The 26,090-nt window shown below is 42.4% G+C and overlaps 1 protein-coding gene across 1 annotated transcript in view; it reads right to left on the reverse strand.

Annotated features, from left to right (window-relative positions):
- The window catches only part of HNRNPLL (heterogeneous nuclear ribonucleoprotein L like), a 98,277-nt gene extending 88,085 nt beyond the window's left edge, over nucleotides 1-10,192 (reverse strand). The window contains exon 1 of the mRNA XM_077486463.1: nucleotides 9,898-10,192. Coding sequence (XP_077342589.1) covers nucleotides 9,898-10,065 — 168 coding nt within the window. The 5' untranslated portion in view covers nucleotides 10,066-10,192. The remainder of the gene's footprint in view (nucleotides 1-9,897) is intronic.
- Nucleotides 10,193-26,090: the final 15,898 nt, after the last annotated feature.

Here is a 26,090-nt window from a genome sequence, read left to right on the forward strand (position 1 = left end):
ACATGGTTTCCTATGGGACACGTTCACATCTATGTTTTTTTCAGCAACTGCATTTTTGGAAAGGGCCAGGGATTTACTTTACTGTGCTTTTTTTGGTTCCAAAGATTTCAATGGAGAAGCTGTCATGTAGTGCGTTTTTGGCATGATTAGCATATTTATTTTTTTGGGGCAAAAAATGCAAATCATAGCAAAATCGTGGCAAAAATGCACTACATGCTTTTCTGCAGCTTTTCCATTGAAGTCTATGGAACCAAAAAAGCACTGTGTGAACAGGTCCAATAGGAAACCATGTTAAATGGTAGTGCGTTTCTTCAAAAAGCACACAAAATAAATAAATAAATAAATAAAGAAGCATTGGTGTGAACCAGGCCTTAGAATTTTATTTAGGGATACAGCAACAAACACAATGGGGGTTATTAACTAAAGGAAAATCCACTTTGCACTGCAAGTGCACTTGGAAGTAAAGTCACTGTAGATCCGAGGGGGACATGCAAGGAAAATAAAAAACAGCATTTAAGCTTGCACATGATTGGATGATAAAATCAGCAGAGCTTCCCCTCATTTCAGAACTACCCCTTAGATTTAGAGCGACTGCACTTCAAAGTCCTTTTTCATGTAAATCCCAGTGATTCAGTGATTATTAGCAATCCCCTACACCTCCTGAAGAAGCGAGGTCTCCCACATAAAATGCATTAAGATGTTCTACCCACGTTGAAGACACCCCAAGTAAAATTTGGAATTTTAGGAGTTTCTGTATCTGTGGATATTTCATTGAGGGAGGTAATGTAAAATAGCTAATTTTGTATACAATTTTTACCTTGTTTTTAACCTTTTGATCATTGTAATAAAATTGGCTATTTTTTTTTTTTATCTAGGTTTGGGTCTTGGCAACCTAAAAAATTTAATTCGTTCCTTTCTGATATAGTACTCATGTTATTAGGATATGGTACCCCTAGCACTCCCCTCTATTACAGTTTATCCCATTATATATATATATATATATATATATATATGGGGGATCTAAGTAATTTTCTAGCAAAAAATACGGATTTTAGCTTGTAAACATCAAATGTCAGAAATGGGTTTAGTCATGAAGGGGTTATGCTTATAAAAAGGCAAGTGAAAGAGCCTCTGCTAAAAAAAAAAAAACTCCAGAGGGTGAATTTCCAGCACACATTGGAAGATACAGAAATCTGACATTTCTGAAATTGTTGGATACTGAAAGTTTTTTTGTCTAGTTTAGCTATGCAAGTGAGGGAATACTGGAGACACTGGCAGCAGGGCTGGTATTATTACTCTTCTTTTTCAAGATGTCATATTTTTTTTGGCAACAGAGTAGTTATAATTACAAACGGATTAAAACATCTATGCTAGCTATACCCACTGCAGTTTTTTGCCAACTGCAATCTGCTGTGAATTACATAAATTAAATGGATCAAGGCAACCAACCATTAGCAGTTTATGGAAAGTGCAGGAATGATCTAGTTTTACCATTTACATCGGGCCTGCTTGGTTACCTTTAATTATCAATATGTCACATCTGGGAACTGCAGGGAGTCTCATAATAACCATAGTATTCTGTGCCACATACAGGAAGTGCTTTTTTGACTTGGCAGTGCCGGAAAATCTTCCCCGCCGTAACACTGAACACAAGGAGTTGTTTGCTCTGCACATGCAACATTCCGACAAAAAAAATGTTTAATGAATAGGAGGCATTCTCTGATTGGACAAGGGGGGTTATTGTGAAGTCCTATGCCCTATTCAAATCAGAGTACATCTAGTATTCGGCAGAAAAAAGCCAAGCGAGCGATTTCCTGCGTTCACTGTAACATAGGGGAAGATGCTCCAGAACTTCCCATATGTGGCACAGACTACTACGATGATTTTGAGATTCTCTTGCAGCACTCTGGATCAATAATTACAACCAACCAAGCTGGCCCAATGTAAATTTTAAAAATAGATTATTCCTAGAGATCAGCTTTAAATTTCATATGGAAGGAAAGGTAGAAAATATTGTTGACCCCTTTGATTAGCTTAGAATGCAAAATCTGGTGAAAACTGCAAAAATATTGGTTTCCTTATAGCCGGGCCCATCTAGCTGCTGTGCATTGCTCCTGACATCTTATGCCCTGTACACACGGACGGACATTCCGATGACGAAATCCGTCGGATTTTATCCAACGGATTTTGGCCCAAACTTGTCTTGCATACACACGGTCGCACAAAGTTGTCGGAAAAAACAATTGTTCAGAACGCAGTGACATACAACACGTACGACTGGACTATAAAGAGGTCAGTAGCCAATAGCTTTTGTCTCGTAATTTATTCTGAGCATGCGTGGCACTTTGTCCGTCGGAATTGTCTACACAATTGTCTACAATTGTCTCGGAATTTAAATGATCGGATTTTGTTGTTGGAAAATTTTAGATCTGCTCTCAAACTTTGTGTGTCGGAAATTCCGACGGAAAAAGTCAAATGGAGCCCACACACGAACAGATTTTCCGACAACACAATCCGACCGCACATTTTCCGTCAGAAAGTCCGACCGTGTACAGGGCATTCGTTTTAGGTCTTCTGTATTCCAGGCATTTGTCTCTTTGAACGTGTAGGCGCCTAAGAAAATGCAGCATTCAGGGGCTACCTGGTATAGTCTTTGACAGGCTGCAGGCAACAGGGGTGGGTGCACTAAAACACTGGGAAGGGTGCACAGCAGCTATACAGCCCTTTGTGCAAGGGGCCTTAGGCTGGTCATATGTATTAAGCTATTAGCTACCTTTAAGGCCTCATGCACACTGGGCATTAAAATAACGTTATAAAAATGCCAGAAGCTTTGCAGTGAGTTTTTCCAACATTTTTGCAATAGCGTTTGTTAGTGTTTTTTTTTTTTAATGGATCAAAAGTATTGAAAAACACTGGTGAGACACGTTTTTGACGTTTACAGCTGAAAAACTCCTCTCAGAAACCAATTTTTTTTTTTTTTCAACCAAAAACAGTTGATAACAGCCTATGTGTGCATGGACACATAGGATAACATGATGGGGAGTTTGACTGTAGAAAAAAAATACATCTGAAACCAAAAGCAGCTGTAAAAACATCCAGTGTGCACGAGGCCTAAAGTAAATTTCCTCTGTGGACATTTACCTATAGGTAAGCCTATAATAAATGTTTACCTATAGGTAGTGTAAATATCTCCTAAAGATAGAAGATATTTACATTACATGTAGCCAGTGACATCACTGGCGCATGCGCTCTGAAAGGGCCATTCCTTTCTGAGCCCTGTGGCGTGAACGGTGGCTCCCCGCGCTCATGTGCGGCAGTGAGGTCATCGTGGCTCCGGCCAGTCGCAGGGCTGGAGTACACGAAACCCGGAAGCAAGATGGGTGAAAATGGAAGCGGCTGCAGCACTGGAACAGCTTCGTTTTAAAAGGTATGTATATAGTGGTGAACCACAAAAAGAGAGAAAAGACAAATTCTCAAAAACATGTTGCCATCATCTCAAATATATTATAGAGAAAGACCCTGAAGATAGGAACAATTGTACCCCTTGGTACATAGGGACTTTGAAGGCGAACAAAGGACTTTTTATATAGGAACTATACTTTCCGATAATAATTTCAATACTGAAGATACAAATTTTCTCTCCTAAAAACACCTCTGAAGAAGGGACATCTGTCCTGAAACATGTCAGGCATATGGAGGAATGTGTACTCATGTTTGAACTTGTAGAAAATATATTATATTATATGTAATTTGTTTTGTCTTGCACAAATGTTTTGTATATATTATTAGTATGTTTTTATACATGCTTTTTTAAGTATTTTTTTCTAAAAAATAATATGATTTTATAAAAAGTCCTTTGTTCGCCTTCAAAGTCCCTATGTACCGGGGGGAAAATTGTCCCTATCTTCAGGGTCTTTCTCTACAACTTGTTTTAAAAGGAAAAGCTTCACATAATCCCTTTACCTTGCAGGAAGAAGAAAAAATAAATAGAAATAAAAAACTTCCAGTGATATACAACCGCTTTAATACAATGAACCAATAGAAGGTGTGTAGACCAATATACACGAAGGAGTACAATTTTGAAATTACAACATAATACTATTTGATTTAAAAATGTATACTCGGGGGGGGGGGGGGGAAATCACACTATGATGTGCATAAAAACACTGTAAAAATGCATCTGCATTGGCCTGCAGTCACATGCATTTTTATGCATGTGGCTGCAGGCCACAGTGTTTTTTATGCACACCATAGTGTTATTGTTTTGCTTAATGTGATTTTAAAAGGTGTATTTTGCGATTATGTACATTTACATAAAATGCAAACATGATACATTTTAATACCTATCTCCTGAATTCATATAAACTTTTAGTGCGAACAAGTTTTTTTCGATGTGTCATTGTAGCTACCTGCATTTATCCAGTGTGAAAAATGTGTGTTACTGCACACAGTTTGAACAGGCCTTCATTGTGTACATATATCAAATTCAAATACCCAATAAAGCAAGCAATGGGGGACGCGTATCAATTCTATTACACAGCAAGGCAAAGCTAAACAGGAGCTATGAGACAGATACTAATATATATTCATTATAACAAGGCAACTTGATTTTCAAACTGCACTCTCAGCCTGTAACGCAACAATAAAATCTGCCCCTGACTACTCTGTAATTGTGTCAGTTTGGAGGGAAATTCTATCATCTCTGGTGGTAATTCCATCACAGGCCTCAGTTGGCTGCCCAGGATTGCAGACACAGGCTGTAAATAAACAAAAAAAGGCTGTATTGCCTGTATTGCCTGTGATGTGAGAGGAGGTCTGATTTGCAGCCAATTGTGCTATTCATCTTTTTTATACATGTTCCCCCACCATAAAATATATATAATTTTTTTTTTTCATAGCACAAAACAGAGGTCTTTGTTAATTTCCCCTATTGCTTTTATGAACAACTAAACACGGCATTTGGAAATAGCTGGTGTGCATTCAGCCGATTCTTTTGAACAGCCTGCATTATTTTTCTCGGCCCATCATGCCCTTAGGAAATCCCTTCACCTGGCAAGCACATACAAGATTGTGCCCTAGATAAAGGTGTGAATGGGGCCCTAGTATTTTGACCCTCCCAGTGAAACGGATGTCAACAAAATGAAACAAGCATATAAAACGCACATCTATTTTTGAGAAGTTTTAATACACAGTATGGGCAAATAAATTGTAAAATAACCTGAACAAACTCACAGTCCTTATAATAGGAATCCCAGAAATGACTGCACCAGACCAGTGCCTATCAGTGCCTATCAGTGGCATGTCAGTCATCCAAGCTGGGAAATTTTGCTTTGTACACTACCTATATACAAACAGTCCAATCATAACAAGGTAGATCAGTCATAGTCATAAAAGGTATAAAGACCTATGCCCAGTACACACGGTCGGAAATTCCGACAGAAAAGGTCCGATCTAATTATATTGTCGGAAAATGCGATTGTGTGTGGGCTCTGACTTTTTCCATCGGAAAAAATTTGAGAACAGGATCTAAAATTTTCCGACGGACAAAGTGCCACGCATGCTCAGATCAAATTACGAGACCAAAGCTATTGGCTCCTAGCCTTTATGTAGTCCCGTCGTACGCAATGAATGTCACCACTGAACGATTGGATTTTCCAACAACTTTGTCCGACCGTGTGTATGCAACACGAGTTTCGGAACAAAATCCGTCGGAAAAAAAACTGATTTTGAGGTCAGAATGTCCGTCCGTGTGTACAAGGCATTAGAGCCGATTCATACTAGAATGCATTCTGTGCACCTTTTCTGCATCGTTTTCAAATCATGCTGTGTCTGCAATCTACAGCGGGTGTCAGTGTAAAGTTAACTACACCCCAAATGCAGATAACAAACGCACTGCTTTTGCCTACACCAGATTGCACAGTACCTTGTGTGGACCAGTTGCAATGCGTTTGTAAAAGGTAGTGAATGCCCTACTTTTGGTGCGATTTCAGCCCATTCAAATGAAAGGGCTGAAAACTAAAATCCTGGCCCCCGAACTAACCTTTGGGCCCCACATCCAATCACTATCCAAAATATGTCTCAACACCTTCAAGATATGCCCCTTCCTAACCAATGTCACCACAAAACTTCGAATCCACTCCCTGGTCAGCTCTCCCCTTGACTACTGCAATTCCCTCCTCACTGTCTTACCTCTAAATAGGCTATCCCCACTTCAGTCCATCATGAACGCTGCTGCCAGCCACCCAACAAACCTCTCAGCGTCTGCTATACCCCTCTGCCAATCGGTTGGTTGGCTGCCACTCAACCAACAAATTAAACTCAAGATACTAACAATAACTCACAAAGCCATCCACAACTTGACCCCCAGCTACATCACTAACCTCAAAATACCAACCTAATCGTTCTCTTCACTCCTCCCAAGACCTTCTGCTCTCAAGCTCCCTCATTCCATGCTTGCCTCCAGGACTTCTACAGAGCCTCTCCCATACTCTGGAATGCTCTACCCCAATCTGTCTGACTTTCTCCTACTTTGTCCACTTTCATACGATCCCTGGAAACTCATCTCTTCAGAGAAGCCTATCTGGCCTACACCTAACAACTGTACATTTATTTTCTCCATCAGCATATCTCCCACAGTTATCACCTCATGTATCTCTTGACCTTTCATCTTAGATTGTAAGCTCTAAAGAGCAGGGCCCTCTGATTTCTACTGTACTAAAGTGTATTGTATATTTGTACTGTCTACCCTCAAGTTGTAAAGTGCTGCGTAAACTGTTGGCACTATATAAATACTGTATAATAATAATAATAATAATAATAATAAAAAAAAACGCACTGCACTCAAATCGCACATAAACTGCTCAGGAAAGCTTGTGTTCCTGTGCAATTTCTGGTGTGAACCGGCCCTTACACACGCATGTAATCATTTACTGAAGTTTAGATGCTGGATCTTGCTGGCAGAAAGATCCCAAATAAAAGACGCAAATTATGTTCCATAAAGACCTCTGGTATACACGTGTAATGTTCTCATTCATGTAGCCAGTGTATCAATTTACATGGATACGCAGGGATCCTCAAACTACGGTCCTCCAGCTGTTGCGAAATGACACATCCCATGAGGTATTGTAATACTCTGACATTCACAGACATGACTAGGCATGATGGGAATTGTAGTTCCTGCACAACTGGAGGGCCGTAGTTTGAAGGCCCATGCACTAAAGCAGGGATATGCAATTAGCGGACCTCCAGCTGTTGCAGAACTACAAGTCCCATGAGGCATAGCAAGACTCTGACAGCCACAAGCTTGACACCCAGAGGCAGAGGCATGATGGGACTTGTAGTTTTGCAACAGCTGGAGGTCCTCTAATTGCATATCCCTGCACTAAAACTTAACATTTTCCAATTAGTTTTCTTTAACACCTGTGAATGAATCTCTGTATTACAGATCTTTACACAGCTCTATGTAATGCACCTGGGTTAAAAAAAAAAAAAAAAAAAGGAGGGGGGGGGGGGGGGTGCAACTACAAATGGGGCATTTTTAATTTTTTTTTGTACAAGTGGTCTTAGATCTGCCCTTCCACAGACACACAAAGACATGTAAGCAGGGCCCTTCAATTCCTCCTATATTGAATTGTACTGTCTGCTCTCATGTTGTGAAGTGCTGCATAAACTGTTGAGGCTATATAAATCCTGTATAATATTAATAATAATAATAATGTACACAGAACAATCTAATATACAATTGTGTTGTTGATAGATTTGCTGTCTGATTGGAAATATGTTCAGAAAATCTAAACAATAGTTAAATACGTCATACACTAATTGATCAAATCAAATGATCTACTTTCCCATCATTTTCCATCCAGACCTATCAGAATCAGTTTAAAATCGATTGGATTTCCTCCAAAATCAACTGATGACACAGTCCCTGGAAATCATAAAGACTGGCGCAGGCAGATCCTGTAAAAGTGTCTCGTGTGCGTTCTAAAAGTAACACGGTGTGTGTCAAATTAATGTACCGGTCCAAACCCCGTACTTGAATTTGGGGCACGTTGTGCTACTTTTAGAAGTGCGACATTTTCACCAGAGCCCGTTTCTGTACACCAAAAGAGTTAGCTTTGCTCACTCCACTTCCGTAAGATTACAAATGTTGGTATTTTATTTTGAATTTGGCCCAGGCATTGCGCCACAAGGTAGAATGGAGCGTTTTAGAATGAAGTGAATTTGGCGCACAAGCCGATGTTTGAACAAAAAGTAAATCGGAAATGATTCACAAATTTGGCGAAATACAGGAGGGATGAACGGCAGAAAAGCAGTGCAGCAGCATTACCGCACTCCCCCTCTTTCACAATGTATACGGTGGCCATATACGTTTCTTTTTTATTTAATCAATGTGTGAATCGATCAAAACGATGACCAAATAGACAAAACTTCCCTTCTGGATTGATTTTCAGTCAATCTCGAATAGATTCAAACGTGATCACCCAGGGTGCAATATTATCAGTTGTCTACACTGATCAGCAGGAATCAGATACTTCATTCATGAATACAATCATAATTGGATCAATCGGAATATGAGATGACATGGTGGGAACAGAGATGAGATCGATCATTTATAAACATACATTCTGATTGTATTTTAGCTATATATCAATATCCATTTCCTTGTGTGGCATATTAATCAAATGGGTGGAAGACTATAGATCAATTATTGTAAGAGATCATTCAGAGGGGAACTCAGCAATTTATCAAAGTGTGTATGGCCACCAACGATTTGATCAGATGAAATAATTGGTGGCCATACACGTAGTGATCTGATCAAATCATTGATGGCTATACATGTAGGGATCAGATCAAATCGTTGATGGCCATACACATAAGTGATCAGATCAAATCGTTGATGGCCATACATGTAGGGATCATATCAAATCGTTGATGGGCATACGTGTAGGGATCAGATCAAATGGTTGATGGCCATACGTGTAGGGATCAGATCAAATCGTTGATGGGCATACGTGTAGGGATCAGATCAAATCGTTGATGGCCATACATGTAGGGATCAGATCAAATCGTTGATGGCCATATGTGTAGGGATCAGATCAAATCGTTGATGGCCATACATGTAGGGATCAGATCAAATCGTTGATGGCCATATGTGTAGGGATCAGATCAAATCGTTGATGGCCATACGTGTAGGGATCAGATCAAATCGTTGATGGCCATACGTGTAGGGATCAGATCAAATCGTTGATGGCCATACGTGTAGGGATCAGATCAAATCGTTGATGGCCATACGTGTAGGGATCAGATCAAATCGTTGATGGCCATACGTGTAAGGATCAGATCAAATCGTTGATGGCCATACGTGTAGGGATCAGATCAAATCGTTGATGGCCATACGTGTAGGGATCAGATCAAATCGTTGATGGCCATACGTGTAGGGATCAGATCAAATCGTTGATGGCCATACGTGTAGGGATCAGATCAAATCGTTGATGGCCATACGTGTAGGGATCAGATCAAATCGTTGATGGCCATACGTGTAGGGATCAGATCAAATCGTTGATGGCCATACGTGTAGGGATCAGATCAAATCGTTGATGGCCATACGTGTAGGGATCAGATCAAATCGTTGATGGCCATACGTGTAGGGATCAGATCAAATCGTTGATGGCCATACATGAAGGGATCAGATCAAATCGTGGATGGCCATACACATAAATGATCTGATCAAATCATTGGTGGCCATACATGTAGGGATCAGAGCACTACGTGTATGGCCACCAATAGATCTGATCACAGATGTGTCTCGTAGTCCCCCCAGTCAGTCTATGGGGACAGTGGGATTTGATCCCCCAGCGGAGGATGTATGCGCAGTAGATCAGTGTACAGCATTACCCCATAGCTGGCCGAGTCTCCAGGTACTGTGGCCATCTCCCCCTCCTGTTCCTCCGATGTACAGTCTATCTCGCCGTCCTCCTGGCCGCTCTTCAGCCTCTTGGCTTTGCGCTCATACTCGCCTTCTTCGTATTGCTCGGACGATGATGATGAAGAAGACGACGACATCTCGGCAGCTTTTGTCCCACTCTGTCTGATGTGACACTACACACTACGCTTATCCAGAGGGGAGCCGGGTGGAGGAGTGGCAAGGGGCGGGCACAGGCGGGTGGGCGGAGCGCCGACGCGCCCAAGGCCCGCTCTTGCACCTTCTTCGGGATTGTCGTGGAAGAGGGCGCATGTCCCATGCTTCGCATCAAGGGGGGGGGGGACACGCCCCGTGTCAGGCTGCGGCCGCCGGTTGGCTGAACTGTTACCACAGAGATCGTGTTTCTTCAGGATCTGAGGGGCGTGTGGAGGCGGCCTGGACAACGGCCTGTGCTCGTGTTTTCTCTTCAGCGACTGAATGTTATCAGCAGTGAGCACAGCCCGTACACACAGCCCCATAGGACGGTGTTATGTGCAGACAAAGACTTGGGGGCTCATTGTACACTATGAAACTGCTGAGAAGAAATAATGGAACTTTAGTGGATGTAATGAAGGGAAGCTGCTGGGCACTTAAACCCCCCTCTTATCCAGACCAATTTTCAGCTTTCAGCGCTGATGCACTTTGAATGACAATTGCACAGGCATACAACACTGTACCAAAATTACATTTTTATAATTTTTTTTCCCCACAAATAGAGCTTTCTTTTGGTGGTATTTGATGACCTCTGCGATTTTTTTATTTTTTTTATTTTGCTATAAAATTTTAAAACAGTTCATTTTTGTCCATCATTGATGTACGCTGATGATACGGCACTGATGGGCACCAATAGGTGGCAGTGATGGACACTGATCAGTTACACTGAGTGGCACCACTGGTGGGCATTGATAGGTGGCATAAATGAGGAATAATTGCCTCTTCCTCTTCGGGACCGAAGAGTGAGGAGAAAAAAAAAGATCACAAGCTTTTGTTTTGATCATGTGATCAGCTGTCATTTGCTGTCAGCTGATCACATGGTAAGGTGCCGGGACTGGCCCCTTACTCGGATCGGTGATCACCCGGGCCTCATTGACTCTGTGATCATAGTGCGCAGGTAGCGTGCACAGGGGAGGCCGTCATATGACAGCCTCCCGAGAATTCAGGTCCGCGCTGTGGCCGTCATTCGGCTATAACACAGATGTCAAGAGGTTAAAGTGATAGTAAAGGTTATTTTTCAATTATTTTCTTAAAATATTAAGGTGTATGTAAACCGTGAAAAGTGGGTGAAGTTGTGTTAAGGCTTTCAACAGTGATCAAGGGGTTAACTGTGTTCCCTAGTGTGTGTTCTAACTGAAAGGGGGATGGGACTGTCTAGGGGAGATGACAGATCGCTGTTCATACTTTCATGATCTGTCTCTTCTCCCCTCAGAGAACCGGGATCTGTGTATTTACAAACACAGATCCCAATTCTCGGTGTGTCACAAGCGAACGCTGGACCCCACCGGTCATTCGCATCAGCTCCGGGGAGCGTGTCCCTAGCGGTCACAAGGTGAGGCGACGTACGGTAACGTCGTTTAACCCTGCCGTCCCATTCTGCTACAGTAAAACTGTGGCGGTTGGTTGGCAAGTGGTTAACCGGTTCCCACCTGGCCTATAGTGAAATGATGGCTGGTCAGGACATCGCCTGTTCTTTGTGGACACCCTATAATGTCCTCCCAGACTTGACGTGCATGTGTGCGGTTCCCTCGGACACAGCGCATCACCAATCAGGGTAAGGAACCAATTACTTTATTTTTTTTTTTTTTTTACAAAGTAAGAACCAATGACATCGGCTTTTTACCATATGATCGCTATGCACAATAACAGCAGATCACTGATGTAAACAAAGACTGGTAATTCATTGTTACAGGCTTCTCACACCCAGATTCTGTGTGAAAAGAAGAGTCTGGCAAAAGTGAATTACCCTATTTAATCCTTTACACACTGTACGCAACACCTGATTGCCCAAAAATAAAGTGTACCTGTCACAGCAGCCATCAGTGCAGCCTAATCAGTGTACCTGTCACAGAGCTGCCATCAGTGCCATCCATCAGCAGTGTACCTGTCGCACAGCCGCCATCAGCAGTGTACCTGTCTCTTTTTTTTTTTTTTTACAAAAGGTTTTATTATATTAGCAAAGAAACAGGTAAGGTTAATAAACAATGAGACGGTTACATTGTATATTGCAAAAGTGGAGAAAAAGAAAAAAATCCCAATACATAATAGATAACACATATATACGAGTTGTTAGGGCTGCACACCCCAATTTGTTTAATTGAATGGAAAATCCTTCAAGGGTTTTTTTTAGCAGCAAGATGGTATTCAAGGCAAGTAACAATAATTTATTTAAAAATAGTAATTCTTTATTAAATTGTAGTAGAAAAGATATAAGAGCTGAGATATTGAAACAATTTATAGCGTCACATCCCTTTATAAATGGAATATTTAAGAAGTTTTAATGGGACTTTTAAAGAGCAAGAACAAATCAAAATGTAGATAAAATATAAATTTTTAATAGATTAAAAAATATAAATACATAGAATAAATATTCCAAATAATAAATCACAGAATACACAAATATATTTGCAAAGCTGATTAGTCTCTACATCAGCCTTTCTCAACCTTTTCAACACGGAGGAACCATTGAAATAGTTCTCCAGTCTCGGGGAACCCCTGCTAAAAATTTGAAATCTGCAACTCATGATACATTAGTGTGATGATCAGTGGGAAGAATGGTCCTTACACATGTGGTCAAGAATTACCTCCTTACAGATAGCTAAAAAGATCACTGCTCTACATGTTTCACCATACAAACTAAGGCTTCTTCAGGAGAACTATTGATATCAGGCGTTATGCATATAATCACTATAATGAAAAAAAGACAAAAATCAAACACTTTGAAAAACACAATATGAAATACATCTGACAAATTACAGTTGCGTAGAATACTGTATAGACAAAAATTGGCTTCCGAACCTGACCTGTGTATTCAATGGAAAGTGAAAAATCCAGAAGTGAATGGATACAAGTGGATCAATTTGATGGTACCATAGAGAGAACTAAATCAATTTAGGAGACAACACCGGAGGTCCAGCTAAAGACAATAAAATGGCTATAAATTCATCACTAAATAAAGAAATATATAAACAACCATGTTACTATTCAAAAAGGATGCCTACCTCAATTTATCAAATAAAAAGGTGGCTAGCAATTTCCAGGATAGTACAAAGAGTAGAAAAGAAGGTTTCAATGAAAACCTCTATAGATATTGTCGGGGTACCCTTTAAAAATAAAATATCAAAAATTTAGCCTGAAACCAACCAAAATGATATAAACAGTCAAGAATCCCCATTGCAATTGATTACCTGAATATATTAGATCCAAAAAATCGGAATATTCACAAAAGGGGGGGACCTGAAAGTATAAATAACACCCCCAGGATTCCCTTCTAGAATTAAAGAAAAATGAAATAAAGGTTAATAGCTAGCTGAAGGTTTCAAAGATTGAATTGCCTGTCAGTATATCAAAATAAATTACCTGCTGACATTGAGTATCCTCTCTCAAGTGGATTTTATCCCTCTCCACCTCGTTTGATGCCAAACAATTGGCGCCAAAAACGAGGAGAGGACACAATACACGTCATGCATACAGCACTGTCACGTTGGAAATTATGTTTTGATGCTATACGCCAAACTGGAAGTGACCTAGCGGCATCCATAGGACACCAGAAACTCATCTAAACAAAGTTTCAGAATAAAAATAGGCAACAAAACTGGCTAGCAAAAGACGCCATAATAATCACCAGGTGTGAGATGGAAAATTCACACATTCTTAGAACAATAAGTGAATATGCGCATAATGCATTGACTAATTGGCGTCTTCTGCTGGAGCTTAGTAAAACACCAGCTAAAGGAACGCCCTGGGTGTCTTTATGGTCCATCTGACCCCTAATCCAATCACTCACCACTACTAAAGGTCGAACAAATATTGTAATACCAACAACTCATTATGGGTAAAAAAAAGTTTAACCCCTAGAGTTGAAAGTAGGTATATATTAGACACAGGTCAGTTCAAGAAACAAAAATAGTCCACGCACTAAACCACATCAACTGTTTACAAAAAAATATATTGTCCTGAACATAAAATAAATCTATAAACTCAACTTATAATGTAAGGAAATATCCTTCTAATAATGGCAAAAAATCTATAGAAAAGGCTTAAAACTAAGGGATTAGTGCAAAAATCACCTATATCCAGTGTGATACATACAAATAGCATGAAATGTGCAAATATCGCAAATTACTATGTGACTAAATCACAATAAAATTCCAAAAAATATTGTTAATAACATTAAATAAAAAATTGATAAAAAGAGTCCATAAAGAAATACAAAAATTCTAACAAATGTTCCAGTGCTATTCAGTAGCTCAAACATCCAAACGTGGTAATGTGTGTAAAAAACTATGCCGTGTAGACACCAATGCAAACGTGCTTCACAAAATTAGAAAAGGCAATCCACCTTCAGTGCTCCACCAGTGCACCCCCCATTTCCCCCAGCCTCTCACCTCAATATAAGACCCCTCAGGGTCAAACACACTTGTGGGGGAAAATGCAGATCTGGCTCATTTTAGTGATTCGTATAGCTTCACATATATGCTCCAATATCAGCGATCATAAGGAAAAAAAAGGGGACTCTCATGTGCAGTAACGTACATTTATTATAAAACGACATAAAATATCCACTTACATAAAATTCTGAATCTCGCGCTTGTGAACAAAAGGAACTTCCGGTCTCGGCCGCGACCGGAAGTAACGAACGTGACACCTGGCTCCTCCCTGACGCGTTGCGTCACAGACACGTGACTTTTTCAAAGGGTCCTTGGGGGGGCCGAGACCGGAAGTGCCTTTTGTTCACAAGCGCGAGATTCAGAATTTGATGTAAGTGGATATTTTATGTCGTTTTATAATAAATGTACGTTACTGCACATGAGAGTCCCCTTTCTTTTCCTTATGATCGGTGATATTGGAGCATATATGTGAAGCTATACGAATCACCAAAAAGAGCCAGATCTGCATTTTCCCCCACAAGTGTGTTTGACCCTGAGGGGTCTTATATTGAGGTGAGAGGCTGGGGGAAAAGGGGGGTGCACTGGTGGAGCACTGAAGGTGGATTGCCTTTTCTAATTTTGTGAAGCACGTTTGCATTGGTGTCTACACGGCATAGTTTTTTACACACATTACCACGTTTGGATGTTTGAGCTACTGAATAGCACTGGAACATTTGTTAGAATTTTTGTATTTCTTTATGGACTCTTTTTATCAATTTTTTATGTGGCAGCACGCAGGTAAAGTCGCCTGGTTGTATCCAGGATGGGAAATATGTGTGCCCTAGATTCAGGCTTAATGCAGACTTTTACAATTAGAGGGGAAGAGTTAATGAGCCCAGCTGAAGTAAGTGGGCTCATTAAGACCTCTACAAAAAACCCCAGCATGCTTAGGGAGATGCTCCATCCTGGAACCAGTTTTGTGTTGTATAGACTGGGGAGTGTGATATCTGTTCTGTGCGGTGAGTTAACGCCTGTGTGGCAAACCTCTACAACAGAGACAGGGACTGGTGCAGCACAAGGCTGCACTCAGTTGTTAGACAGGGAATCTAAGTGTGTAATTAGAGGTCAAGCTGACCAGGATTTATTTTCATGTTTTATTTTTGTTTGGCTGTTATATGTATCACTGCATGTAGCATAAATAAACCGCATCTTTTGTTTTTTGCACCTACAACGCTGTCTGCTGTGCCTGATTTTGTGTTGTGAACCCATCCAGGGGGTCACACACACCCGCTGCCGAGCTAACCCCTCACAGTTGGTGGAGAATTTTGGCAGTTTTTTTTCAATTTTTTTAAAGGCCAGCATGGAGGAGATACTGAGACAGCTGGCTCTAACAAAATGCAAATCAGCAGCAAACAAATGCGGCTTTATAAAAGAGCCTAGCAGCTCAACAACAGAGCCTTGCAGCCCAGCAGAAAGCTCACCTGCAGAGTCTGGAAGCTCAGCAACAAGCACAGCAGCAATCTGAAGCCCGCTTTATAGACCTGTTGCAGAAGCAAGAGCAGAGTTTTCAACAGAAAATAGAGACATTAATACAGCAACGTCCGCAGACCAATGAAGCAAGTGGTTACAATAATACTGCATCCTTTGGTGTGAGCCGTTTATTGACAAAAATGACTGGAGAGGATGATCCGGAGGTGTTTTTGACCACATTTGAAAGGACTGCTGAAAGGGAAAAGTGGCCTAAGGAGCAATGGGTTGGACTGGTGGCCCCTCTGTTAACTGGGGAATCGCAGAAAGCTTATTATGACCTAGAGCCTGACCAAGCAAAAGACTATGTGGTGCTAAAAACAGAAATATTGGCACGGCTGGGTGTCACCCTGGCCGTTCGGGCTCAGCGTGTGCATAATTGGACTTTTCAGGTTGGAAAACCCCCCAGGTCTCAAATGTATGATCTCATTCACCTGAGCAGGAAGTGGCTGCAGCCAGAGACTTTGACCGCACCAAACATTGTGGAACGTGTTGTTATGGATCGTTTCCTGAGAGCTCTTCCTACTGCCATCCAAAAATGGGTAAGCCATGGAGACCCAGAAAATGCAGATAAACTTGTGGATCTGGTTGAGAGGTACTTGGCTACAGAGAACCTGACCACCTCTTCCAGGGACTCACGGACTTTCCACCCTAAGACCAGATCATCCCCAGTGGCGGGTAAGATGACTCCAAGGGGTGAGGGTGGAGAGAGTGAGAGGGTGGGAGTTCTACCTAAGGTCTGGCGGGAGCAGCCCAGGAAGCCCATGCTGCAAGAGACAGCGAAAAAGATTATTTGCTACCGCTGCCGGCAAGAGGGACATATTGCAGCCAATTGCCCCGTTGTGGATGAGCCTATGCAATGTGACTTTATAAGGGAGAGATGTCAGTCGCTGTTTGCGACAGTTGCATGCACTGCCATTCGGGGACCTGAGAAACATTTATGTAAAATGTGTATTAATGGTACAAATGTTGATGTGTTGCTGGATTCAGGTAGCCTGGTAACATTGATAAAAGCTGAATTAGTTACTAGAGAGGTCTCTGGGAAGAACAGGGTGGCTGTTATTTGTGTGCATGGGGACACCCGAGAGTATCCTGTAACTTCAGTGTTTTTTGAGACCCCCAAAGGTAACCTCTCTCATTAGGTGGGGTTAGTGTCTCACTTACCACATGATGCTATTGTGGAAAGGGATTTTCCAAAATTCTGGGAACTCTGGGATTGTCCTGAGCCCCCCACTGGTGCCCCTATAAACCAGGAAGATGACCAGAATTCCTCTGGGAGTGGCGAGGACTCTCCTGAATTTCCCTTGTCGGTATTGGCGGGGGAAACTCGAGAAACTGGGGAGGAGCCAACATCCTCAGATGAAAACATGCCGTCTGTGGAGTTTTTGGATCTTGAGGTTCACAGGGAAAATTTTGCCACAGAACAGTTAAAAGACCCCACCCTAATAAAGGCACGGGAAAATGTGGTGAAAATAGATGGCGAGTTAGTGAACCCAGATAAGACTTGCCCTTATCCTTACTTCACTATGGAAAGGGACCTGCTGTATTGAGTGGCTCAAAGGACAGAAGAAACCATTGAGCAACTTGTAGTGCCCAAACCTTACAGGAAGTTGGTGTTAGAATTGGCTCATGGGCACATTCTGGGAGGTCATCTGGGGACAGAGAAAACCAGAGAGAGGGTATTGCAGAGATTCTATTGGCCTGGGGTGATGAAGGAAATAGAAAATTATTGTTCCTCCTGCCCTGTGTGTCAGAAGTCGGCACCTATGCCACATTTCCGTAACCCGCTGGTACCTCTTCCTATCATTGAGGTCCCCTTTGAAAGGATCGCAATGGATTTGGTAGGTCCGATAATGAAGTCCGCCAGGGGGCATCAGTACATTTTGGTTATATTGGACTATGCCACCCGTTATCCGGAAGCAATTCCTCTCCGAAATACCTCGGCCAAAACCATAGCCAAAGAGCTATCTCTTGTTTTTAGCCGCGTGGGTATTTGTAAGGAACTGCTTACGGACCAAGGTACACCCTTTATGTCCCGGGTTATGAAAGAATTATACAAGTTGTACAAAGTGACGCAATTGCGTACATCTGTGTATCACCCCCAAACAGATGGGTTGGTTGAAAGATTCAACAAAACCCTTAAACAAATGTTAAAGAAGGTGGTGGATAGAGATGGAACGAATTGGGACTGTCTAATACCATTTGCCATTAGGGAGGTACCCCAATCCTCTAAGGGTTTCTCACCCTTCGAGTTGCTCTATGGGAGACACCCAAGAGGGCTGCTGGATATCGCCAAGGAAACTTGGGAAAATGAGAGTTCTCCTCACAGGAGTGTGATTGAGCATGTCGCCCTGATGCAAGATAGAATTGCACAGGTAATGCCAATTGTAAAGGAACATTTAACCCAAGCGCAGTTAGCACAGCAGAGAGTGTACAACACTAGCCAAGACCCGTACTTTTTCCCCGGGGGATAGGGTCTTGGTGCTAGTCCCTACGGTTGAAAGCAAATTTCTGGCCAAATGGCAAGGTCCATATGAAGTAATTGAAAAAATTAGTGAGGTGAACTACAGGGTTAGACAGCCAGGAAGGCGAAAGCCGGAGCAGATCTATCACGTCAATCTGCTGAAAGCCTGGAGGGATAGGGAATCCCTAGTCGCAGAGACTTTGTCACAAGTACAGCCTGATTGCTTAGTTCCTGAGGTTGGAATAGCAGACACCTTATCGAAACCCCAACAACAGGAGGTTAAAGAGTTTGTACTTCGTAACAAAGAGATTTTCTCTGCGTTTCCGGGACAAACATCTGGCGTAGAGCATGACATTATCACCCCGCCAGGAGAAAGGGTAAAACTAAAACCTTATAGAATACCAGAGGCCCGACGGGAGGCAATACGTGGGGAGGTTCAAAGGATGTTGGAATTGGGTGTGATAGAGGAGTCCCAGAGTGACTGGTCCAGTCCTATCGTACTAGTGCCCAAACCTGATGGGAGCTGGCGGGTTTGTAACGATTTTGACAATTAAATAAAGTTACAAAATTTGACACCTACCCCATGCCGCGTATAGATGAGTTGATTGACCGGCTGGGAACAGCCCGATATATGACAACTCTTGATCTCACCAAAGGGTGTTGGCAAATTCCCCTGGCCGTGTCGGCCAAGGAGAAAACTGTGTTTGTAACCCCAGATGGGGCATTCCAATATAAGAGAATGCCGTTTGGGTTACAGAATACACCGGCAACATTCCAGCGGAAAATGGATACGATTCTGAGGCCCCATCAGAAATATGCTGCAGCTTACCTGGATGATGTGATTATCCATAGCACAGACTGGGTCTCACATTTGCCGAAAGTACAAGCAGTCCTAGACTCTATCCGGGAAGCTGGGTTTACGGCCAATCCAAAGAAGTGTACCATTGGACAGGAGGAGGCCAAATATCTTGGGTACACTATTGGGAGGGGGGTGATAAAACCCCAAGTCAATAAAGTCGAGGCCATACAGAGTTGGCCACGTCCCAACAGCAAGAAACAGGTACGAGCCTTTCTGGGAATCGCTGGCTATTATCGACGATTCATTCCCCATTTTGCTTCTCAGGCTGTGCCCCTCACCAACCTGACAAAAGGGAAAGAGTCTGTCATGGTTAAATGGTCCCCAGAGGCTTTCAGTCCTTAAAAACAGCCTTATAACCAGCCAGTGTTGTACTCACCAGACTTCTCGAAGGACTTTGTTGTACAAACTGATGCATCAGACGTTGGGTTAGGAGCAGTGTTATCCCAGGTCTGGAACGGGGAAGAGGACCCAGTCATTTACCTCAGCAGGAAGTTGAAGTCCCATGAGGTAAATTACGCCACGATTGAGAAGGAATGTTTAGCAGTGAAGTGGGCTCTAGATTCCCTTCGGTACTATCTGCTAGGTAGGCACTTTGACCTGGTGACTGATCACGCTCCTTTAAAGTGGATGGCTCAGAACAAGGAGACCAATAGAAGGGTAAATAGGTGGTTCCTGGCCCTACAAGAATTTAACTTTACAGTTAAGCATCGCCCTGGTGTTAAAATGGGGAATGTGACTGCTTTGTCTCGGATACATGCGTGTCTGACTGCTTGTGTTACAACCCCGAGGTTGAAACAAGAGGGGGGGGGGGTATGTGGCAGCACGCAGGTAAAGTCACCTGGTTGTATCCAGGATGGGAAATATGTGTGCCCTAGATTCAGGCTTTATGCAGACTTTTACAATTAGAGGGGAAGAGTTAATGAGCCCAGCTGACGTAAGTGGGCTCATTAAGACCTCTACAAAAAACCCCAGCATGCTTAGGGAGATGCTCCATCCTGGAACCAGTTTTGTGTTGTATAGACTGGGGAGTGTGATATCTGTTCTGTGCGGTGAGTTAACGCCTGTGTGGCAAACCTCTACAACAGAGACAGGGACTGGTGCAGCACAAGGCTGCACTCAGTTGTTAGACAGGGAATCTAAGTGTGTAATTAGAGGTCAAGCTGACCAGGATTTATTTTCATGTTTTATTTTTGTTTGGCTGTTATATGTATCACTGCATGTAGCATAAATAAACCGCATCTTTTGTTTTTTGCACCTACAACGCTGTCTGCTGTGCCTGATTTTGTGTTGTGAACCCATCCAGGGGGTCATACACACCCGCTGCCGAGCTAACCCCTCACATTTATTTAATGTTATTAACAATATTTTTTGGAATTTTATTGTGATTTAGTCACATAGTGTTTTGCGATATTTGCACATTTCATGCTATTTGTATGTATCACGCTGGATATAGGTGATTTTGCACTTTTTTGCACACAATTGTGTTTTGCATGTGTATGAAAGCACAGTGTCTTGCTATATTTGCACAGTATTAATTATTAATTATTGATTATAGTTAGTTTATTTATTTACACTTGATAGGTGTTTTAATATTTAAAAAAGCGGGTAGCGCTACATATATTTTTTTATATATTTGGAATAAACATCTCGCCATTTTGAAGTAAAAAAGTTTTTTCTCAACTGATGAGATAGCAGTGTAAGCAGTGTCCACAAGGGAAGGATCCATATATTGGACAATGTTTTTTTGCAAGTGATTTGACTAGAAATTCACTTTGCACCAATTTGTCTTTTATGGAAGGGACTCGTCTATATATGATCAATGGTTTCTCAGAAACAAGTTGCTCAATCTTTTGGTAATCTCTCAGGATCGTCCAATGTTTCTCTAGAATTTTTTTTTTTTAATTTCCAAATGTTGGTTAGAGAAAAGCATTATTATACTTGTGGATTCAAAATTTGAGTTGTTTACAGATCCTGTTTTGTACAAGAGCTGGGACCAAGACTTCCAAACTCTTCTATTATAAGCCTTTCTTAGACAGGATCGACTGAAGCCACGGGCTAACAGTCGATCCTGAAGTATACCAGCTTCTTTTTTGAATAGCTCCTCACTGGAGCAGTTTCTTCGCACTCGGAGATACTGGCCATAGGGAATTGAGTTTTTTTAACGGAGTGGGGTGAAAACTTTCCGCATGCAGTATTGTGTTGCCTGCTGTGTCTTTGCGGAATAGAGTGCTGTGTAGTTTACCCTCCAAATCACAGTTCACCTGGATGTCCAAAAAATTTATTATTTTCTTGTCATGTGTCATAGTAAACTTCAAATTGAAGTCATTCTCATGCTCATTCATATCATTCTCCCTCTGGGAGTTTTTTAACAAAATCAACTTTTTGTTTGATGGTTCCCACTTCCTCCAGGTACCAGGCGTAGCCAAGGGGGATGTGTTGTGTCCCATCCTACGCCAATTTGTACCTAAAGGAGTGGGAACAATACCTATTCTTTGTTGAGGACCTCGCCGAGTACCTGGGCCACATAAAAATGTGTCTCAGGTACATCAACGACATCTTTGCCATTTGGGAAGGGTCCGAGGACTCCCTCCGGGAGTTTTTGCACAAAATCAATCATAATGACTTCAATTTGAAGTCCAGTGAGGAGCTATTCAAAAAAGAAGCTGGTATAGTTCAGGATCAACTGTTAGCCCGTGGCTTCAGTTGATCCTGTCTAAGAAAGCCTTATAATAGAACAATTTGGCAGTCTTATCCCAGCTCTTGTACAAAACAAGATCTGTACACAACTCAAATTTTGAATCCACAAGGATAATAATGCATTTCTCTAACCAACATTTGTAAATTAAAAAATTGGTCGATCCTTAGAGACGACCAAAAGATTGAGCAACTTGTTTCTGAGAAACCATTGATCACATATAGGTGAGCCCCTTCCATAAAAGACAAATTGGTGCAAAGTGAATTTTTGGACAAATCAGTTGCAAAAAAACATTGTCCAATATATGGATCCTTCCCTTGCGGACTGTTACGTACCTGCCGGATGAGCCTAACGTGCAGTGGGAAGGCTGTCTCATACAACCCCGGCTCAAGGTCCACCGGTGTTGCAACAGTGGCCGCAAGAGCCTGGCGGTGTATGGGTGCCTGGTTCTTCTTTGATCTTGTCAGTTCAGCTGGTGCAACAGGAAGCAGGCTGGTAAGTGCAGAGCTGGGGAGACACTGAATACGTAGTCAGACAAGCCGAGTTTAGTAACAGATGATCAGATGTAGATATAGACGACAGGCAGAGAATGGTCAGGATACAGGAAACGTTCGGCAACAGGATATCAAGCAGTGTAGAGCTGAGCGTGGTTACAAGACAGACCAGGGTCAGGATAACAGAGATCAATCGTAGTCAAACAAGCCTGGTCAAACACAAGAAATAGATCGGATCACAGGAGCAGGAAGTCACGGGAACAGATATGAGCTGCAGATCAGACAGCAAAGACACAGTGCTGCTGAGGTGTTTAAATAAGGCAGCCTGTTGCCAATCACTGAAATTAGTCTGCACTATTTTAACCCCTAGATGGCAGATCCATGACATTGTCCCCCTCCGGGTTCCCAACAAGTTTCTCTCCTGTGGATGACTGTGAAAAAAGGCATTAACCATGTTTCTGGCATGCACATCCTGTTCAGCCTCCCAAGGGTTATCTTCTGGGCCATAACTAGGTACTGTACCTGATTCCTTCTTTTCCTACAGTCTATGATGGCCTCTACCTCATACTCCTCTTTTCCATTGATGGTCACAGGTTCTGGTGGCCTAGAAACTCTATCCGGAAGAGAGTCAGGGACTGCAGGTTTCAAGAGAGAAACATGGAAGACGGGATGTATCTTAAGTGAATCAGGTAAAGATAATTTATAAGCAACCTCATTAAGTTTCTTCTTGACTGGGAATAGTCCCCCAAATATAGGTACCAGTTTCTTTGAGGGACATGCCAACCTGAGATTCATAGTAGACAGCCATACCTGGTCTTCCGGGTGGAGTATCAGTTCACCCCTTCTTTTCTTGTCAAAAGCCATCTTGCTTGCTGCTTGTGCCTTAGTAACCACTTCTTAAAGCAACTTATTGTTATGGTTGAGGAAATCCACTGTGTCTTGGACAGCAGGAACTGTAGTCTCTGGAATAAAGTCGGGCAAGAAGGATGGGTGAAAACCATAATTTTTGCAAAGAAGGGTGGCTGAGTGAGTGGCATTATTGTAGGCAAACTCTGCTAGTGGTAGCAGCCATACCCAGGCATCAAGGACAAAAGTGGTGAAGCATCGGATATACTGCTCCAACGTCTGATTGGTCCTCTCTGTCTGTCCATTGGTCTGGGGATGGTAGGCGGAAGACAAGGATCTTTCGATTTTAAGGGCTTCACACAGAGTTTTCCAGACTCGGAAGTGAACTGAACCCCCCGATCAGAGACAATGTTCATAGGGACTCCATGAAGCCTAACAATCTCTCTGATAAACACTTGAGCCATCTCCATGGCCAACCGAGTACTCTTTAGAGGCAAGAAATGGGCCATTTTGGACAATCACTCCACTACCACAAAGATGACTGTGCATCCTTCCGATGGGGGAAGTTCCACAATGAAATCCATGGCTATCATTCTCCAGGGGCTGGCAGTGGCCGAAGTAGACCCCAGGCTTGGTTCTTTGTACCCTTTCTTCGGTTGCAGATTGCACAGGAATTCACGTATCTCTTACAGGTTTCTTACAGGTCTGGCCACCAGAATGTGCATTTTAGGAGATCAAGTGTCTTGTGCACCCCGAAATGATCTGCTAGGGGATGATCATGACAAAATGGTTATATGGAGACATTCAGGCACAAATACCTTGCTTCTGTTAAACAGCAATCCTTCCTGGAGTGTCAGCGTGACCCCTGGAGGGCTAGGAACATCTGTCAAAGCCTGCTTAATTTGGTTGAGAAGGTTGCCCTGTAAAAGTAAGAAGTTATTTTTGGACAAGATGGTATCTGCCACTAGTGGTTCCTTGGGGTCATCAAACATACGAGGCAGTGCATCTGGTTTGACATTCTTCGAGCCCGGCTGGTAGGTAATGTGGAACACAAATCGGGAAAAGAACAGTGCCCAATGTGCTTGACGTGGCTTTAGGCGTTTAGCAGTCCTAAGGTACTCAAGATTTTTGTGGTCAGTATAGATCAATATGGGATGCACTGCTCCCTCCAGGAGGTACCTCCACTCTTCTAAAACCGTCTTTATGTCTAGTAATTCTCGGTCCCCAGCATCATAATTTCTCTCTGCTGGAGACAGCCTGCCAGAGAAAAAGGCTACTGGATGCATCAGATTCTTAGGGCCTTGGCGTTGGGAGATGACTGCTCCAATAGCGACTTCAGATGCATCTACTTCTAGCGTATACGGCAGAGATGGATCTGGGTGACCAAGAACAGGTGCTGAAGTAAACAGTCCCTTCAAGGTATCAAATGCGGCTTGTGCCTTCGATGTCTAATGGAAGTGGAGGTTCTGTTTAGTCAGCTGTGTGATAGGGGTTATGATAGCGGAGAAGTCCCTAATGAACCTCCTGTAAAAGTTGGCAAATCCTACGAAGTGCTGCACCCCCTTCTTATCGGTAAGTGCAGGCCAGTCTAAGATAGCAGAGACCTTTTCAGAGTCCACCTTGATGCCTTCAGGTGAGATTATCAGTCCCAGGAATTGGATGCTGCTTTGTTCAAACTCGCATTTTTCAACTTTAGCATATAGTCCGTGTTGGCGGAGCACCCGTTTGACATGACGTCAATGAGAGTCTAGAGAAATGGAAAAAATCAAGATGTCATCTAGGTAAACAATCAAAAATATATCTAGGAAGTCGCGGAATATGTCATTGACAAAGTGTTGGAAGGTAGCCGGGGCATTGCATAGTCCAAAGGGCATCACTAGGTATTCATAGTGGCCGAATCGGATGCGAAAAACTGACTTCCACTCATCCCCTTGATGGATGCGGACTAAATTGTATGCCCCCCGTAGATCTAGTTTGGTGAAAATGGTTGCTGACCTTGACCTCTGAAATAGTTTGGGTACTAGAGAGAGAGGATACCGGTTTTTAACTGTAATTTTGTTGAGCTCCCGAGAGTCCACACAAGGTCTTAGGGAGTGGTCTCTTTTCTCAACGAAATATATTCCTGCTCCTGCTGGGGAGGTAGAGGGCCGGATGAACCTCCCACACTCCGCTTGAGTGCTTCCATCAGTAAACAGCTTCCTAAGTCCTGGAACGCGAGTCCAATAGATCTGGCTATAGGGACCCCCAAGAACCAGACACCAGTCTTGGAGTACATCAGGAATAGCCTTTTATTTGAGATCTCACACAAATATATACAGCAGGATGACTAAAACCTAACCTAATTAGCATGAGCTAATTATCTAATCATTGACCCAGACTAGTTGACTGAGAGATAAGACTTTTCAGGGTAAGACTTTACGTCTCCTAGCTCACTGACTGACTATTCATTACACATTACTATAAACATCAACACAGGGTTAATTAGCACAAACAACAATGTGTGGCATACTCTTACAAGCCAGACTAGACTCATTTACACAACAGACAGGTGGCTGGAGTTGATGATATTAGCATCTATCAGTTTGTGTCCCAACAGTATGATTCAGTCACTATTGCTAATATGGCATATACATATCCAGAGTCTGTGTGTCTTGGGGG

This window comes from Lithobates pipiens, unplaced genomic scaffold, assembly GCF_037356315.1.
Source record: "Lithobates pipiens isolate NorthernLeopardFrog02 unplaced genomic scaffold, aLitPip1_a1.2 Scaffold_18, whole genome shotgun sequence".
In the NCBI taxonomy this organism is placed as follows: domain Eukaryota; kingdom Metazoa; phylum Chordata; class Amphibia; order Anura; family Ranidae; genus Lithobates; species Lithobates pipiens.